The sequence below is a fragment of the Nannobrachium achirus genome (genome assembly GCF_963921795.1).
Source record: "Nannobrachium achirus genome assembly, chromosome: 14".
Lineage (NCBI taxonomy): Eukaryota > Metazoa > Chordata > Actinopteri > Myctophiformes > Myctophidae > Nannobrachium > Nannobrachium achirus.
In genome coordinates, this window is record NC_137821.1 from 24952576 (window position 1) to 24972629 (window position 20054).

The window sequence follows — 20054 nt, forward strand, 5'->3', positions numbered from 1 at the left end:
GTGTGTGTGTGTGTGTGTGTGTGTGTGTGTGTGTGTGTGTGTGTGTGTGTGTGTGTGTGTGTGTGTACAGTATGGTACAGTAAGGTATGACCTCCATCCCGCCAATCCAGACCCCAGCATCAGGAACACTCCACTGGAAGGGAGGAAAAACATACAACAGTCAGTCAATCAGTACATGTTCGCCCCCTAGTGGCGGAAAAAAAGGAAGGACATCTGGGAACTCAGATTATCAGAGGCATAATTTCAGAAATAAATAGGGGGTGGCAAAAAACAAGTTACCATAGCTCCATATCCAAACTAGCAAAAATAGTGGATCTACAAGCTCTCAACGCGTCGCTTGGCAACGCGTTGAGAGCTTGTAGATCAACTATTTTCACTATTTTGTTTTGGGGGCGAAAAGAGAAAATGTTTGAAAATGTTCACCTAATAATGACATTCCCGAAATGGGGATGCCACGATTTGGAAATGCTCATAAATCCTGGAATAATGTAAAAAGAATAGTGAGTATCCGCTTAAAGCGGAAGTGAAGCCTCCTCCCCACTTCCGTTTTGTTTTTAACATCGTGCACATTTATCCTAATATAAATAAAAATCATCAAAGCATAATTAGCTCTGCTTAGCAGAAATTACATTTTAAAATATATTTTCATGAACGGAAATGCCAGCTTCCATTACTCGCCGTTCAGGAGGTGTAGTTCCAGACTCTATATAGCATTCGGAGATTGTGGAATAGTTGTCTGGCTACGCAAGACTAGATACAGACACACAAGATACGTTCACATATCTCGCGACAAATGCATTGACCCCCATCCACTCCCACGTTAAGAGAATAAGCCGGAAGAGGCGCTAGGTCTCTGATCGAAGACGCATTATGCCTCTGCAGGGTCACGAGCTCAAGGGTTCAATACAGGTTCGTGGTTCAGGACTGCTGTACTCTCACCCGGTAGAGCAGGGGTGGGCAACTTTAATGATGGTGAGGGCCACTATATTTCCACACTCACTCCAGAGGGCCACATTGCATATTGCTATGTCGTACTTTGTCATTCTACTATATTTCATACAAAATAAGCAAAAATAGCAGATCTACAAGATCAAGATCGGCTATTTTTGCTTCTTTTGAATTGGAATCCTGAATTATTTTTTGTAATTGTTTTAATTGGAATCCTGAAATGTAACATTTTGATTTAATGTCAAATGCATTTAGTTATACTAATGTTAACTTTATGAACTTAAATACAAATACGTTGGACATGAACAAATACATGTTAATACTACTATACCAGGCTACCAATATAGACTGAAGTAATTAAAGCGGGTCATGTTTGCACGTTTGGAATTGTAAGAGCTGAAAGCAATAATACATAAGTATTCTGATATTAACCTGAGGGCCGCATTAAGTGAAGGTGGCTTTTCAAGATCCGCGGGTACCCTGGGAGTAATGCTGCTATAGGCAGGGGCGTTTCGCAGCCGTACGAGCCAGATATCTGAACGTACCCAGACAGATATCTAGCCCAGTGGTTCTCAATCTGTGGGTCGGGACCCCCAGGGGGGGTCCCCAAATTATTTTGGGGGGTACCCAGATGATTAACTTAATGTGCAACGTTGTTTGCAAACCGACAGACAGCCAGCTTCTCACCTGGTGTTGTGGCTGTCGTCTCTCCCTCCCCGACCCTTGCTTCTTTCGTCGCTTCTTTCTCTTTTTCGTGCTGTCCGTCTCTCCTCTCCTCCTCCTCTCTACTGGTCTTTTCCCTCCACCTCTCCACCCTCTGAGCCTCCTCCCGCTCCTTCTCCTCCAGCAGGGAGCGGAGGAAGGCGGGGCTGACCATCGGTTCCCCCGCCCCCAGGAGGTAGGCGTGCTTGAAGCGGCTGTACAGCATGGTCGCCTTGTCCATCACCGCCTGGCTGGCACGGTAACTGCGCATCTGAACGCACACACGCACACATAATAGTAATAATAATTTCTGTGACTTATATAGCACTTTTCTGAGTACTCAAAGACGCTTTACATTGGGCCTACGGGGGCTAGGGGGAGGGAAGCTAAGAGCAACAACTTTATTAGGAAGAAAAAAAATGGGTCTGTGTTATCACTGTGTGTGTGTGTGTGTGTGTGTGTGTGTGTGTGTGTGTGTGTGTGTGTGTGTGTGTGTGTGTGTGTGTGTGTGTGTGTGTGTGTGTGTGCGCGCGCTAGGGCTTGATTATTACTTGCGCAAGCAGAGTACTGTAATTAGTACTGTAATTGGCTGGGTATGTATGTAGGTGTCCGAATTTTTTTGAAGACCGTAGCCCTGAAATGGCTGGGATTCTGGGATTGTATGTATGTATGGAGGTGTCTGCTTACAGCCAATGAGGGACCAGCATTCCTGGTGATGTCAGCAGAGTGTGGTATTTAAGAGCGTTCTTGGTAATGTCTTCATTAACAGCCAATGAGGCCAGCAGGGCACACCTCGCGTAGCGCTCTGCTTGCACACAAGTTGGCCATGTGTGGCCTACTTGTACGTAAGGCGCAAGTTGGCACCTCGACAGAGTGCAGTTCTAGTTTTCTTTGTGATTATTCTTTTGATTACCTTTCCAATTAATAGAATAATAATTGGATAATTGAAGAGCACTTTATTATTTCTTTAATAGAGAAGCGAATTGAAGACCATATATTATAGTTTGTCGCACAACAGTGTCATACATAAATAGTAAAAAATACAATCAATGCGTCGAGCACTTGTAGGTATGCTATAAAAAAAAAAAGTTTGAACTCTGTATGTTTGTAATGGATGGATGTACCATTTGTGTATATGTATGTCACACAGTGTGTTGTTACCTTTCTGAGTGTAGCTATCAGCTCACTGTGCCTTTGGACGTGTTGTGATGTCACGAACAACATGCTGAGCTGGTCCAATGCCAACAGACACCCAAGGATGTCCTGTCACACACACACACACACACACACACACACACACACACACACACACACACACACACACACACACACACACACACACACACACACACACACACACACACACACACACACACACACACACACACACACAGAGTACATACAGTATTCAATTGACTGTAAACACAGCGTGACAGATTTAAAGTTTATCAAATTAAGGCAGCACTGCTTATATTATCTATGGTCACAGATGCTGTAAAGATGATTGAGCTTCCACTGTATCTTTGTCGTCGTCACCGTTTCGATCTTAACAGATCTTCATCAGGACTCGTGAAGAGCTCTAGTTCAGTGTAGAAATGGAACCAAATTGACTCGTAAGTGTCCATTTGGTTCCATTTATTTGGGTCTGTAATGGGCCCAAACTGGGGCAAATTAAAACATTGAGAACCACTGGTTTAGAGATGCTAGGATTGATGTTTTCCTGCTATCCTAGTTACTTTCAAACATGTGCTTGTGTATGTATGTGCAAGCATGTGTGTGCGTGTGTGTGTGTGTGTGCGTGCTTTGGCTCACGGGTTTGTCGGTCTTCAGGGCGATCCTGAGGTCTCCATGTATCTTGTGCAGGGTGGAGTCGGTCAGACTGACCACCGGTTTGGGCTCAGCCTTCTTCTGCAGCTGCACCACCGGCTGCATGTTCTTCTGTCGCTCCTCCACACTTCCGCTCCTCGCCGCTTCATCCTTCTCTCCTCCCGCACTCCTTCCTGGCGACTGGAGCTGGCTTGTCGTTGTCGTCGCCGCCGCGTCTCCTGCGGTCTTTCGTTCGTCTGTCTTTCCTCCTGAACTCGTTCCCGGTGTCCGGAGTTGCCGTGTCGTTTTTGGGGCCGGCGTCGCCCCGTCTTCTGCCGCCTTTTTTTCGCCTGTCTTTTCTCCCACAGTCGTCCGGAGCCGTCTTGTCGTTCGTTCGCTCTTCTCCTCCTCCTCGGATCCCCTCGTTTTCCTCTTCTCTGATTTCTTCTCTTCTGCACTCTTCTCCTCCTCTGATCCCCTCGTTTTCCTCTTCTCCGATTTCTTCTCTTCTGCACTCTTCTCCTCCTCTGATCCCCTCGTTTTCCTCTTCTCTGATTTCTTCTCTTCTGCACTCTTCTTTTCGTCTGTCTTTTCCACTGTTGATGTTCGGAGTGGTCTAGTCGCTTTTGGGGCCTTCTCTCTCTCCGTCTCCACTGGAGTTTTTCCTCCATCACCCTTTTCCTGTTCTCTCTTCTCCTCCTCAGATCCCCTTGTTTTCCTCCTCTCCGATTTCTTCTCTTCTGCAATCTTTTTTTCGTCCATCTTTTCCACTGTTACTGATGTCCGGAGTGGTCTTGTCGTTTTCACCGTCTTCTCTCTCTCTGTCTCCTCTGGAGTTTTTCCTCCATCACTCCTTTCCTGTTCTCTCTTCTCCTCCTCCGATCCCCTCATTTTCCTCTTCTCTTCCGCACTCTTTTTCTCGTCCGTCTTTTCTCCTGTTGCTGATGTCCGGAGTGGTTTGGGCGTTTTTGGGGCCGTCGTCCCGTCCTCTGCTGCACTCTTTCTTTCGTGTGTCTTTTCTTCTGGAGTCGCTCCAGGTGTCCGGGGCTGTGTTGCCGTTTTTGGGGACGCCGTCGCGTCTTCTGCTCTCGTTCTTTCATGCGTCTTCTCTGCTGCGGTCATTTTTGGAGGTTTTCCGGGGTCCATTTTTCTGTCCATTTTGTTGTCCGCTTCGACGCCTCTAGGTTTCTCATTTTTCTTCGCCATCTCTCCTCCGGTCTTCTCTCTATCCGACCCCTCCGGAGCTTTCCCTCCTTCACTCCTTTCCGGTCCCCTCTTCTCTTCCTCGGATCCCCTCGTCTTCTTCTTGTCTGCTTTCTTTTCTTCTGCTTTCTTCTCTTCTGTCATCTTCTTCTCTGAGATGAGTTAAGATAAGTGAATTATGTTAGGTTAGTCCATTGATTGCAGTGCAACCTTGATAACCTTGATGTTATCTAGACATTAACTGGTTCCCACTACTGTATGTGTATCTCTTCAAACAGTGTTTGAAAAAAGGAGTGCTAAATCGTTGATGAATGAATGATTGACCTAATGGAGTTATTGACCCTTACGGGTCTGTAATTTATAGCGTATACAAACGGAACGGGTCTTACACTCTCAGAGTTCTGTGTGGCCAGAAATGCTGAAACAGGGGGATGGGACTTACACAAGACTTTGACTGCTGAATTGTACGAGGTGGTGGGGGGGCATGTGCACTGTGCACATGGGGTGATCACTGCCTGCCTCCTGTGAATTGTTTTATTTTTTATCTTTGTTTATTTTATTTCGTTCATATTTTCGTTCATGCATATCAAACTGGGTGTAATTAAAATTAAGAAGGTTGAGAATCACTGCTTTAAGTTAAGACGAGTTAAGTTAGTTAATTAATTAATCCATCGACAAAATAAGAAAGATAAGAAGATACTCGATATGACTTTATGAAGAAAAGGAACAAGGTGTTTCTCTTACTGTCAGCCTTTTCCTCTGTGGTTTTCTCTTGCTCTTTCTTTCCTTCCTCTTCCTCTCGTTCTTTTCTCCGTTCCTCTGCCTTCTTGTCGTCTTTTCTGTCCTCCTCTCCTCCTCCCATCTTCTTCACTTTGGCTCCCTGACCAGGAGATGCTTTGACAATCATGCCTATGATGAGGGGTGAAACAGTTAATCGAACTAATCGATAGAATCGATTTATTTTCATTTTCATAATCGACTTGAAATGTACCCCTTTTCTTTAATATTGTTTGCTCCATAGTGAAAATAGCAGTACTACAAGCTCACAACAATGCAACGTAAGCTTGTATATCAGCTATTTTAAAACTTTTTGTATAAGTATAAAACAGGGTGGTTAACACAATTAGTGCCTCTTAATCTGAAGGTTGCTTGGTGCCTCGGTGCCACGCAGTTTCCTCCATAGGCCGCCGCTATTATTTTGAAGGGCTGGAAGGGGGTTGTTTTTGTTTTTTTGGATTATCACTTGACGGCAACGATTACGTCATCTAGTCACATGACAGTGTGGGACAAGAAGAGGAAAGATGGCTGCGCCCTGCCTTGTGCCTTGTTTACATTTCGCGTGCACGCCCAACGTGCGTTGTAAACAAATCGCCGACATTACCGATGCGGGCGGGACCGGAGCGACGTACAGTAAGTAATCATATCTTTACTGTATATACAGTAAGATTCACAGTCCTCACCGTCAACGGCGCCATGGTATTAACCCTTTCAATGACAGTCCTCACCGTCAACGGCGGCAGAACAGTTAATAAACATCTAATTTAGTCAATAATAAAAAAAAAAATGTGATTCATTAAAATATAATTAATAAAAATAACACACATCTCCATTATTCAATTTATCGAAAAAGTAATTGAAAGAATTTCTAAAAAGACTAGCTAGCTGCAGCACTACCTATGATCCTCCTCTCCTCCTTCTTCTCCTCTGTTCCCTTCTTCCCGGCAGCTGTCTCCGTTTTTATCCTATCCTCCGTTTTCTCTCCCTCTTTCCGCTTCTCCTCTGTTTTCTCGCCTTCTTTTTGCTTCTCCTCCGTTCCCTTCTTCCCGGGGGCTGTCTCTGTCTTTTTCCTGTCTTCTGGTTTCTCTTTCCTCTTCTCTTCCGTTCCCTTCTTCCCAGGGCCGGGCTCGGTCTTTTTCCTGTCCTCCGTTTTCTCTGCTTCTCTCCTCTTCTCCTCTGCTCCCTTCTTTGCGGAGGCCGTTTCAGACTTTTTCCTCTCCTCCGTTCTCTCTCCCCCTTTCCTCTTCTCCTTGCTCGAGGGTTCTAGTCTCTTCTTGTCGTTCTCCGTCTGCTCTGTCGTTCTTTTCTTCTTCTTCACCTCCTCCTCCTGTGCTCTGTTCTTCTTGTCCTCCATCCTGTCACAATTACAACATAATCAATCACCTGATTGCATTTAAATTATTTCAGACAATCACAATTATTTTTGCTAATCGTTTTAATAGTTTCCAATCATCTGCATAAATGAATCTGCTGTAAAATGTTCATATATATTTTTTCACTATTACCAACACATTTTGAATGTAAAAAAATATAAAATATGGCCTATTTTGGCCATAGTACATGATTTATGTTGATCATTGCTGCTGGTCATTGTCAGCCATTTCCTTGTTTAAGTTATTTGTCTTTGATCTGCATGGTACAATTTTGGTTTACAAAGCCCATAAGGTTTACTGGAGTACTTCCAATTTTCAGTACTTTTATGTCTCCTCTGTTTACTCCACTATAAACACGTTTTTTTTTTAAATACATTTTATACTTTATATTTGCAAACTTGTGAAATGGGACATTCTGCAAAATGAGTAAAAAATACTTTTGTACTTTTACTCTAGCAAATTTAGAATTCTGGATTGCAGTGTCGATACTTGTACTCAAGTAAAAATACGAATTCTTATATAAATATTCTCAAATACTTTTTCCGCCACTTGTCCTTGGTCGGCGTACTGCTCCTCTCTCCCGTCTCCGTCCGTCTTCTTCCATCGCTCTCTTCTCTCTTTCTCTTGCGCCCGTCCTCCGCCTCTCTGATAACCTTTGACCTCTGTGCGCTAGCCGCTTTCTTGCCGGTCAGCGCTGCGACGGCCGCCTTCCTGCCGTCCGTCTTCTTGTCCGTCGTCCTCTGGGTTCCCTTCTTCCTCCCGTCCACTTTCTTCAGCTCCTTTCTCTTCCTGGGACTGTGAAGCAGGGACGTGCAGAGCACTGTTGATTTTGTCGACTAAAACTATGACGAAAAATGTTTGTCGACTGCGTTTTTTGTCACTGATGAAAACGAAATAAAAACTAAGCTGTGGTGACTAAAAGTAAGACTAAATATATTGACAATTTTGTCAAACAAAATAAAAACTAGACTAAAATGTTGGGGAGGGACTAGTGGAGAAGAGTCGTTTTATGTTTGGTTGCTCTCCGGTGTTACATGCTGAAAATAGCCGATCTACAAGCTCACAGCTTGTAGATCTGCTATTTTCAGCACACAACCAAGTGTAAAATCAGTCACTACGATGCCATCAAAGCCTGCCAAAATACATTTCAGTTGACTAAATCAACTGTAGATTTAGTCGCCTAAGATCGTATGATACTTAGTCGACTAAAATTAGACTAAAACTAAAACTTTTCAGGTGACTAAATTATGAATAAAACTAAATGACATTTTATTCAAAAGACTATGACTAAAACTAAATCAAAATTTGCTGTCAAAAACAACACTGGTGCAGAGAATGTTAGAGAGGCAGGGGCTGACATTTCAAAAAAGGCCTTTTGGTGAAAATATCGAAAATAGCAGACCTCCAAGCTCACAACGCGTCGCAGGTCGGCTTGGAGGTCGGCTATTTTCGGTGCTTGATACCACACTGAACTAAGCATAATCAATTTCTTTCACCATAGTAAAAACTGCATTCATGGTCTGGAGAGGGCACTTTTTACAGATGGATAAAAGGGCAGGGGCTCAAGCAACGTTTTATGTCTATGTGTGCACGTGCCTGCTGAGGAGAGACTGATCAGCCAATCAATATGCTTCTGTGTGTGTGTGTGTGTGTGTGTGTGTGTGTGTGTGTGTGTGTGTGTGTACATGTATCTGTGCATATGTGCGTGTGTGTAGGCTGGTCACAATTATTACATTATCACCTAAATGCAATTATTGTGCATAATCGTCATACAGTAATTGTTTCCATGTCAAAAATAGCACCGATAGCAATTTGTGACGTGTTGTAAGCTTGTAGATGAGCCATTTCCCCTATTTCTACATGTTCTTGAAATATATTATGAAATGTGTCAGTAACATCTTTGTATATTTAAGTTATTTGTCATAATCTACCCTGTGCAATTTGTGATTGTGAAGCCTAAAAACTAAAAAAGGTTGTGATCAATGCCAAAAACAATTAAATCGTTAATCGCAATTGTTTGTGTGACAATTAATCGTCAACTTATAATCGTTAGTTATCCATTAAGCCATTTATGTATGTGTGTGTGTCTACAGTATGTGTGTGTGTATGTTGTGTGTGTGTGTGTGTGTGTGTGTGTGTGTGTGTGTGTGTGTGTGTGTGTGTGTGTGTGTGTGTGTGTGTGTGTGTGTGTGTGCGCGCGTGTGCGTGTCTTACTCCGTGTTCTTCAGCAGACCTCTCAGGGAACGTAATACACTCTCTCTCTTCACACTTCCCATCTTCCTGCCGTCTGCTTTCTTCACCTCCTTCCTCTTCCCTCCATCCACACTCTTCCTGGAAAAGTACAGTATGATATGATTGAGTGAGAGGGCGCGAGAGAGAGAGGGGTGTGTGCGTGCGTGCGACGTGCGCAAGCATTTTCCTACATACGGATGTATCCTGGACCGGAAACAGGGGGCGGGACAACCACCCGCTGTATCCTAGCCTGATTTCAGACTCTACGCTGGAGCTTGAGTTGTCCCTATTCTATTTGATTACAAAGGGGAGGGGATTTGAAATTTGAAATTCCCAATCACAAGAGATCTGGTGGGAGGGGTTGTGTTTGACTTGTGTACACAAAACATTCCCTCCTCCCCCTCCCCTCTATGACATGCACCAAACAGGTCATTGTCTTTGATGTTTCATTGATTAGAGAGAATCACTAACGAGCTATCGACACTTGTAATTGTAGCTCTTCTGAAGTTCAAAGGAGGCAATTAAGAACTCTGGTGAGCCACCCCTCCCTCCACTGTTTCTGTTGATTTTCAAAAGTTAGACGCACCCCTCCTCCGTCTTGCATTAATTTCATTGGTCGATTAGCCAAGAAACCGATAGAAAGAGACGCGTCATATGACACCTCCAGACCAAGAGAAGCAGTCCACTCAGAGAGTGGGCGGGTCTATTGGCTGGAGCCAGGCAAGCTGTATCCTGTCCATAGACGCATCACTTCCTTTGTTTACAGCTGCTAGCCAGCTCGCATGAATGGATGCATGGATTTACACGAGTACTGTTGTTTTCGAGTGCTCATCACGGCATGATCGAAGAACATTCGCGGTCCTTGAATCTCTCACATGCTTTCGACTTGGGCACGATAAATACAGTATGTACAGTATCTGGGACCAACAGAAATCCTCCACTACAGTGAGTTAACTTATCCACTTAAATCCTATATACTTGGTTGTGTATGTTTCTATGGAAGAGTGTGTGTGTGTGTGTGGACAATACCTTTATAGATAGATAATGTGTTAGTGTATGTGTGTGTGTGTGTGTGTGTGTGTGTGTGCGTCTATCTTACTGTGTACTCAGTAGACCTCTCAGGGAACGCAACACACTCGCTCTCTTCGCAGCTAGGTCACGCTGGTGCTGTGTGCGCACGCACACACACACACACACACACACACACACACACACACACACACACACACACACACACACACACACACACACACACACACACACACACACACACACACACACACACACACACACACACACACACACACACACACACACACACACACACACACACACACACACACGATACAGCAATGAATCACAATAAACTGTCATTAATAAATAAATGGCAACATATACAAATATAAAACAAATTATCGAATTCTATATTACATGCAATATAAAATATGATAGATGCCAATACATATAGAATATGATAGATGCCAATACATATAGAACAGAACATAACGAACAAATTGTAACAGATAATAATGTGTAAGACAAAAAATAAATGCTCGGATACAATTAATGATAGGTGCATCCTCTTGCGCATGCTTCGTGAGGAGGATGATATCGTCGCAGTCGGGCAGAAACATTGTATCTCCAAGTTTCAAATATGTATGTTTTTTTTGTTGTTGTTGAAAAGTAAAGCCCTGCTTCATCATACAAGACTGTCGCACAGAAGTAGTGAAAATAGCGGATCCACAAGCACACAACACCTCGCGATGCGAGGCGTTGTGTGCTTGTAGATCGGCTATTTTCACTATTTAAAATCGTTTTAAAAACAACAACAAAAAAAGGAAGGCTTTGGACATACAAGGTTTCCGCCCGACAACAACGATATACAGTGTTAATCTGATTAAAGTGATGAAAGCTCACTTCTTCAGGCCCAGCAGAGGTGCTATCCTCCTGCTCTCCTCTCTCGCTTTCTCCTACCCGCTTTGGTGTCTTCTCTCCCTCCTTCACCTCCTCCTCTTCCTCCCCTCTCTTCCTCTTGGCTCCTTGGCTCTCGGCAGGCCTCTCCTCTCCCTCCGTCTTCCCGTCTCTCTTCCTGTCTCTCTCTGTGTCGCTCTCTGGAGCCGACTTCACGTGTTCACTCTTCTGTTTCTTGGTGCCTGTTGAACGAAAAACGTAGTCATGCTTCATTGGCAGCGTAATTGTAGTTTTGCCATTTCTCATTAGTTACACATGTTTGTCCCTTTTGACTTTTGCAATTTAACTTTAGTTTTAATACCATTTTAGTGTGTGTGTGTGTGTGTGTGTGTGTGTGTGTGTGTAATAATAATATTAATACATACGATTTATAACACTTTTTTCTAGGTATCAAAGTCGCTTAACAGGACATAAATAAAAACAACTTTATATAATGTGTCTGTGGGTTTCAGTGTTATAGTACCTGGCATGCTGGCAGCAGTACTAGGAGGTGTCTTTCTCTTTGTCTGCTGGTCAGAAACACAAGAATCAATCAATCAAATACATTTATAGCATATTATGTTATCTAAATGGGTCTGAATCATACGTGTAATTTATAAAATAAAACAGAATTAGGTACTATAATGTACTACAGCCATGAAAAGAGATAATCAATCGATATAAGATGGATATAAGATAGTAGAACGTAATATGAGTGATAAAAGAGGTGCTAATAGAAACAGAAAGACATTCAGACCAACCCCAGCAGTCTGTGTGTCAGCTGTGACCTTGGAATCTGCAGCCGCACTTGAACTTCTGCCTCTGGTGGTGCTGGGAGTGTCTTTACTAGTAGACAATTTTTGCGCTGAAAGTAAGCTTAGACTGTGTTCGTCTCCAACAGAGACTAGCACAACAGTAGGGGTTTTCTTGGAGAGTGAAGGTTTGCTGTTGTCAGAGGCAGATTTAGGCTCTGGTGGTTTAGTTGAAGCTGTACTTCTACTAGATCTTGTACTCGCAGCTGTGGCAGCAGTGCTAGAAGAAGGAGCGGAAGTCTTCTTTGCTGTTGGCGTTATGCTGCTGGGTGGAGGTTTGGACTCTTTTGTGGTTGTAGATGTAGTCCGGCTTGGAGCAGCAGAGTTTGAATTAACTTTAGCAAGGGTAGTTTGTGGTACTTTACTAGTAGTAGGTGTAGAAGGTGTAGTTTTACTAACAATTGGTGGTACTTTACTTTCAGTTGGTGTAGTGGGTATGGTTTTACTGACAGTTGGTGGTACTTTACTTATACTATCAGTAGGTGTAGCAGATGTGTCTTTTGTACTGGTACTAGCAGGCCTATCTTTGCTAGCAGCAGGTGTAGCTTTACCAGCAGTAGGTGTTGTGGGTGTAACCTTGCTAGCAGTAGGTGTTGTGGGTGTAGCTGTATTCCCAGTATGGGTAGCAGGTGCATCTTTAGCAGTAGTTTTAGCAGGTGCTTCGTTACTAGCAGTCGGTTTAGCAGGTGCATCTTTAGCAGTAGTTTTAGCAGGTGCATCTTTACTAGCAGTCGGTTTAGCAGGTGTAGCTTTGCTAGCAGTAGTTGTAGTGGATGGAGCTTTGCTAGGAATAGGTGTAGCAGGGGGAGCTTTGCTAGCAGTAGGTGCAGCAGGGGTAACTTTATTAGCAGTAGGTTTAGCGGGTATATCTTTGCTAGCAGTAGGTGTAGCAGGTGTTTCTTTTCTGGCAGTAGGTGCAGCGGGTATGTCTTTGCTAGTGGTTGCAGCGGGTGTGTCTTTGCAAGCAGTAAGTGTAGCAGGTGCATCTTTGCTAGTAGTAGTTGTAACGGGTTTATCTTTGCTAGCAGTAGGTGTAACGGGTGTATCTTTGCTAGCAGTAAGTGTAGCAGGGGTAGCTTTGCTAGCAGTGGGTGTATCTTTGCTAGCAGTAGGAGCAGCGGGTGGAGCTTTGCTAGTAGTAGGTGTAACGGGTGTATCTTTGCTAGCAGTGGGTGTAGTGGGTGTAGCTTTGCTAGCATTAGGTGTAGCAGGGGTAGCTTTGCTAGCAGTAGGTATAGCGGGTGAATCTTTGCTAACAGTGGGTGCTGCGGGTGTAGCTTTGCTTACAGTGGGTGCTGCGGGTGTAGCTTTGCTAGCAGTAGGTGTAGCGGGTGGAGCTTTGCTACCAGTAGATGTAGCTGGTGGAGCTTTGCTAGCAGTAGTTATAGCGGGGGAATCTTTGCTAGCAATAGGTGCAACGGGTGTAGCTTTGCTATCAGTAGATGTAGCAGGTGGATCTTTGCTAGCAGTGGGTGCAGCGAGTAGAGCTTTGCTACCAGTAGATGTAGCGGGTGGATCTTTGCTAGCTGCAGATGCAGCGGGTGTATGTTCACTAGCATTAAGTGTAGCGGGTGGAGCTTTGCTAGCACTAGGTGTATCTTTACTATCCGTACAAGTAGCGGGTTTATCTTTGTTAGTAGGTGTAGCACCTGTATCTTTACTAGCAGTAGGAGTAGCAGGTGTATCTTTACTAGCAGTAGGAGTAGCACCTATATCTTTACTAGCAGTAGGAGTAGCACCTGTATCTTTACTAGCAGTAGGAGTAGCACCTGTATCTTTACTAGCAGTAGGAGTAGCACCTGTATCTTTACTAGCAGTAGGAGTAGCACCTGTATCTTTACTAGCAGTAGGAGTAGCAGGCGTATCTTTACTAGCAGTAGGAGTAGCACCTGTATCTTTACTAGCAGTAGGAGTAGCACCTGTATCTTTACTAGCAGTAGGAGTAGCAGGCGTATCTTTACTAGCAGTAGGAGTAGCAGGTGTATCTTTACTAGCAGTAGGAGTAGCAGGAGTATCTTTACTAGCGGTACGAGAAGCGGGTGTATCATTACTAGCAGTAGGTGTATCAGTTGTAGCTATGCCAGCAGAACGAGTAGCACGTGCAGTAACTTTACCAGCAGTAGTTGTAGTGGCTGTATCTTTACCAGCAGTTGGTGTATCGGTTGTAGCTGCACTAGCGGAACGTGCAGCACGTGCAGATTTACTAGCAGCAGGTGCATCTTCACCAGCAGTAGGTGTAGAACGGGTAGCACGTGTAGATTTACTAGTTGTGGGTGTAGCGGGTGTATCTTTAATAGTAGCACGTGTAGATTTATTAGCGGTAGGTGTAGTGGGTGTAGCTTTAATAGGAGTTTGTGTGACTTTACTAGCAGGGGGTTTAGCTTTACTGGCAGCTTGCGTAGCTTTAATTTGAGCTTTAGTTTTGGTTTGAGGTGTAGTTTTAGGCGAAGGCGTTTTGCTAGCAGGAGTTTTGATCGTAGCTTTCATCTCAGCTTTCTTTGCTGGAGTCTGAAGAGAAACAACACCACAGACAAAGACATACAGTAAACATACGTAAGTTCAATCTTTACTTCAGTTTAACATACCCAGCCTTCATTTGCCATGGGTGAGGGGCGTGATAAAAGGACAGAAGGTGATGGGCCGTATCTGACTGGGAGTATCACCCTTTGTTAGTAGTTTGTTAGTTCTGAACTGTCCCAGTAAGCAACATTGCTACTAGAAAACTCTTTATGTCAAACTGGACTAAACTTACGTAACCAAACAGTTACTGTGGATGTATTTGCAAGAAATAGAGCAGAGGAGACACTGGGGTTTATCCAGAAGCAAAGGAACCAAAACAGAGCGCAAAGCTGCTAGCTGTTTTTAAGCAGTCATAGTCGTCCAACAGTTTTTTAGTCTTTGTTAGACATGGAGAAGCAGCAGTTTTTATGCACGACATTATCTGGAACAAACTCCCCAAACCACTGCTGGTCTGCTGCCTTTCTTAACACAACTAAAGACCTTTCTGTTTGCCGCTGCCTTTAATCAAATTACTTCTTTTCTCCTCTGCACTGTATGCCTGTTTACTTATTTTCTCTTATGTTAATGTATTTTATAATTGTTTGATGTTTTCTGTACAGACGTTTGAATTGCCTTGTTGAAATTGAAATGTGCTATACAAATAAGATTGCCTTGCCTCTGCATGACTGTATGCAACAAACACAATGGACTCTATGCACAGCAGTCATATTGGCTATGAATTGGGTCACGTCCTTACTTCCTTCACACACCAATGATACTGATTAAGGTTGTGTTCCATTCAGGTCAAACAGTCAATGTGCAGCTATTATTATTATTATTGTGTATTTTATACATTTGTGATTAAAACAACTAATCAATTAGTCAACACATCCTATCAGGCCAATGACCCCTTAGTAGAGAGAGAGAGAGATGAAGCTACCTTTACATAGATTCCATATAGTTTCATTGTTTGACAGCATGATCATCAGTGTATTTTGGATTCATGACAATTTGTGTTTTCAGATATTTAACCATGTGAAATGTCAATACTTCATAAACTTCTTTCACTCTGTACTTTGTCTGCTCTTTTTCCCTCTACACCCAAACTTTTTGCCGAAAATAGCCGATACAAGATCTGTAGATCTGTAGATCTGCTGTTTTTGTCTAAAGTTCTTTGAATATGGACACTAGGGTTCAATTGGTTCATATGAAAAAGGAGAAAAAAGGTTTCTATCCAAGGGTTGAAGACCCTTGGTCTAAAGTAACCATTAGTCCTAATATTGATTGTTTCTTCTCTTGAATACATTTATAAAGAATAGTGTAGCTTAAATAATGTTTTATAGTCTCCTACCACAACTGTTTGTCCACTGTCCTTTTTGGTCACAACAGGCAGCTGTAGAGAGACAAAGACACACATCAACGAAGGAGAAAGGAAATGAAAATACAACGCCGCCGATATAAGCCATTATTTGACATTTTTTAAGACATTGGTGTTGGCAATTACGTCCATTTTAACCACTTACATAATTGGTGAACATATTCAAATGTTTTCTATAAACAAAAAAGCGAGAGAGAGAGAGAGAGAGAGAGAGAGAGAGAGAGAGAAAAAAAGCTGGTGCTTCACTGCTTACTTTGGCTCCTGGTCTGCTGCCAAGTCCAGGTTTGTTTTCGATCTCCCACATCCCTTCTTTGAAACCTCGGACCTTCGACCCGCTGCTTCCATAGCGTAGTTTGTTGCCTGAATATGGCTCTACGTTCTCTACGGGAACAAACCCACTGGGAGGGGAGGAGACAAAGAATAATTATAAAAGTGGTATAACCTGAGGCTGATTCTGTAGATTGTTTTCCAGTTCAGTTTCAAAACTACAACCGAGTAACATGGCAGGCTGTAGTTAAGTGATTAATACACTGTAAGCAACAGAGCTGCAGCTCATCAAATTGATACTGGCTGTGTTAAGCCTAAAGATTTGTGACGAGGCCATTGGAAACTTGCATCCATTTACAGAATTCCTCAAACTGTGGTTTGCAACAATCTAAACTCATCATGGCGACAAGCTGAGACGCTTGCAGAGTCCACAACAAAGGCTCTCGTCAGGTAAGATCACCCTACTTCTTTGACGCGCAAACTCCAGCCCCTGTGTGTAGGCACATCCTTCCCGCCTGTATCTACAGTATGTATAAAAGCTACCCTGTTTTTGAGCGGTGGTTACACCGTCTCCTATACGTGGCCGTGTGTGTATGTCTGTCTGTAGCCTTTTCTGACCACACATGTTAAGGGAGGCTCTCTCTCTCTCTCTCTCTCTCTCTCTCTCTCTCTCTCTCTCTCTCTCTCTCTCTCTCTCTCTCTCTCTCTCTCTCTCTCTCTCTCTCTCTCTCTCTCTCTCTCTCTCTCTCTCTCTCTCTCTCTCACCTTCTTATTGCAAGTCGCTCTGGATTAAGAGCGTCTGCTAAAATGCTTAAATTGTAAATTGTAAGCAGGTGCAGGCCACAAAATGTTGCACTTCTGACAAAATATCGGTCAAAACTCAAAATCAGTAATCGCTGGTCTAGGACTCAAAATCCGGATCAACATCGGAATAAAAATGTTGGCATCAGTTAGGCTCTAAAGAAAACAACCTTACAAAATCGACCAAAAACAGTTATTGAACAGAGAGTGGAGACTTGTATTCAGGTAGTTAACTAACAGGAAGTGATGTCACTTATTGACAGCTAGATGTACAGCACTTACTTCTGATGTGTTCCGAAGAAATAAACCAGGACTTTCTTTTTGTTATCCTCCTCCATCTTACAGACCTACAGACATGTGTGCACACACACACACACACACACACACACACACACACACACACACACACACACACACACACACACACAGTTAAACGGTCATGACCTGACGAAGATGTAATGGCTTCTATCATCAGAGTTACTCCAGCGCCTTCTTTATTATTGTATTACAATAGCTTTCAAGCTTCTGCTTTGATACAACGTAAACACATGCGGAAGAAATGACAAGACTGCAGAGAGCCTTGACTGACCAAATCAGAATTTTGGTATTCAACAATTTGTGTATGTACTTCTATGTGGTACATACATCAGTTAGTGAAAATAGCAGATCTTCAAGCTCTCAGCCCTGTAAAATAAATAAATGAAGAATCCCACGACAGGGACGCCAGGATTAATGTTGTTTTTTTAGTTGTTTTTGTACAGATATGTTTGGGGCTTTTATGCCATTATTGATAGGACAGTAGACTGACAGGAAATGGGGAGAGAGATGGGGAGTGACACGCAGCAAATGTAGTCAGGATCGGGAGACGCTGTCAGGCTACACTGAGCTTATGTGGTATCATGCGCCCGGACCGGTAGGCCAGCGGGCGCCCCGTTAATGTGGTTAATATAAATAATAAACTCACCCTGGCAGGCCAGTGAGGAAAGCCTTTCATCTTGGCGAAGACCAGCTGTCCTGGCTTGAAACGATCTGAGCCTTTCCCAGGCATTCTGCTGTCATACAGACACAAGCCTTCTGTACTGACACACCACGCACACACGCGCGCGCGCGCACACACGCACACACACACACACACACACACACACACACACACACACACACACACCTCATATTTTAGTATCGATATTGTGAAGATAATATCATTATGAATTATTATTATTACATTTTTCAAACATAGAAAATTGCAAGAAATAGCATCAATTTCTCAAAATATAAAATAAGGCTTAAGTAGTCATATGACAATATTAGTATTATGATATCCAAAATCCCCTAGTCTCATATCATGCTATCAGTATAATTTTGATATATTGCCCGGTCCTGTGACTGTCCTAGAAACTAGAAACTCTACAGGTGAACAGTGAGTGAACATAGCTCACATCCTGCACTTCAGGTCCAAGTACATAAAATTCAGACTACTAATAATTACAACCCAATCATAATAGGATTGTGAAATAAAATAAATGGTCCATTTCTGATAAATGAGAACTTTGGTACAGTAAGTATATTTCGAGCCCATTATGCAGGACATTCTTTTGGAACAGTGTATTTCTAGAATTTTCTACATTGTGTGATATTGCAACTTTCACAAAAAGAACAAATGAAATAAATAAATGTACTTCTTCCACTGACTGACTGACCCCAAAAGCATATGCTAGCCTTGGATTGATGTTAGAATTGATCAAAGAAATCGATGCTAGTCTAAGTCCAAGGGTAATTATGCATATCCATATAAAAAAGCATGTGAATTCATCTAAAGTACATGTTTTAATGTGGGGTCTGTGGAAGCCCAGGGGGTCCTTGAGGCTTGAGGGGGTTCCAGGGGGGTCCCTAGCAAAATTAATAGTTAGGAACCAATTAGAACCTTACATGTCTTCAGTTTCAACCGTGTGGAACCAAAAGTGGAACCATGTTTTGTTCACTGTATGAGTTAAATTAACACCGAGAAGGATTACAGTATTAGCTGCAAGCAACTTATGCCATCTGCAGGTAGCATCTGTCCCTGGGCCCAAATAATCTATATCAAACTGGGGGTCCTTGAAATGTAAATTTGAGAATCCCTGAAGATATTAAGTAAGTATTTAATCTTCCCCCAAAAACACATGGCACACACAGTTGTTTACACACTGTGTAGTTGAGCTTTTAAGCAGTTTCTGTATTTTATCCTTGTTTTACATATTCAGTGTGAGTACATAAATGTACAGACATTATGTTATATTCTTTCTGTCCATTGATTATTATGTGTCATATATATATGTGCATTGTGCGATATTAAATGAATAGATTAATCGTCTCTTGGAGGGGCGAGGGTCTTAAATGTTTTCATTTATCCTCTCTTATATCATCTATTTGTTTATTGTAGTGCACATCACTGCTGTTGCGTTCTACACGTGCACTTTATATCTTTTAGCTGCAAATAAACAAACCAACTCAAACGCTCCCCCTCTTCCTCTCTGCTGTTCACTAAAGAAATGCAACGTTTCTATGCACACTGCTACCGTTCATTCCGGTTATAAAAGAAACGTTACTCACCAACAAACTGAACTATAATGTGTGGAATGGAATACTATTTGTTATCGAATATAAATTGTATATTATATGAGCTGTCCTCCTCGGCGCGTTCCTTCTGCTCACTCCGGGGTCGCCATGTTGTTTGGCTGACGTCACGAGCGCGGAAACTATGGACTGTTTCCCAAACAGTGGGTCGGGACACATTTGTGGGCCGCAGACCCATTATTGCTCCTACATTTTCTGCGTTGTTGCAAAAAAACATTACCCAAAAAGCAGAGGAAAAAAGGAAGAAGAAAAAAAACTTTCAAAAGTAATTTCATGAATAGATAAAGAAATTCCATAAATTATAGAACAAGTGTTTAAAGGAGTAGTTCACCCCCAAAATGACTTTATTTCTATTGATTAATCACGCCATGGAGAGTAGAGTTCAATAATATTTTTAGTTTTTTGTCGCATTCCTAAGATAAAAATGTGATAACAATACATTTACCCCCATTCGTTCTGGATGGGGACCCGTTTGAAACGGGTCCCCATCCGGAATCAGTGGGGGTAAATTTACTCGAATCAAATTGTTGTCTTAAAAAATATTATTGAACTCTAGTCTCCATGGCGTGACTAATCAATAGAAAAAAAGTCATTTTGGGGGTGAACTACTCCTTTAAGAAGAGAAAATAGCCGATCTACAAGCTCACAATGCAGGCAACGCGTTGTGAGCTTGTAGATATGCTATTTTCACTA

At 42.8% G+C, this 20054-nt stretch overlaps 1 protein-coding gene across 8 annotated transcripts; it reads right to left on the minus strand.

Annotated features, from left to right (window-relative positions):
* LOC308298457 (uncharacterized protein) lies at nucleotides 1-19452 on the minus strand. 8 transcript variants are annotated; one of them, XM_080742057.1, is made up of 17 exons: nucleotides 19338-19452; nucleotides 17713-17822; nucleotides 17031-17095; nucleotides 15934-16078; nucleotides 15654-15695; nucleotides 11753-14311; nucleotides 11476-11521; nucleotides 10959-11194; nucleotides 10141-10208; nucleotides 9024-9140; nucleotides 7347-7604; nucleotides 6334-6791; nucleotides 5404-5568; nucleotides 3463-4811; nucleotides 2812-2913; nucleotides 1636-1921; nucleotides 1-133 (listed from the first exon to the last, which is right to left on the minus strand). In XM_080742057.1, exons 2-17 carry the CDS (start codon nucleotides 17794-17796, stop codon nucleotides 120-122), a joined length of 5994 nt encoding a protein of 1997 aa, XP_080598183.1. In that variant the 5' UTR covers nucleotides 17797-17822; nucleotides 19338-19452; the 3' UTR covers nucleotides 1-119. The 8 variants fall into 8 exon arrangements, with proteins under 8 accessions (XP_080598183.1, XP_080598180.1, XP_080598182.1 ...); XM_080742054.1 differs by having other exon boundaries at nucleotides 11476-11518; nucleotides 15826-16078; XM_080742056.1 differs by having other exon boundaries at nucleotides 11016-11194; nucleotides 15826-16078.
* Nucleotides 19453-20054: the final 602 nt, after the last annotated feature.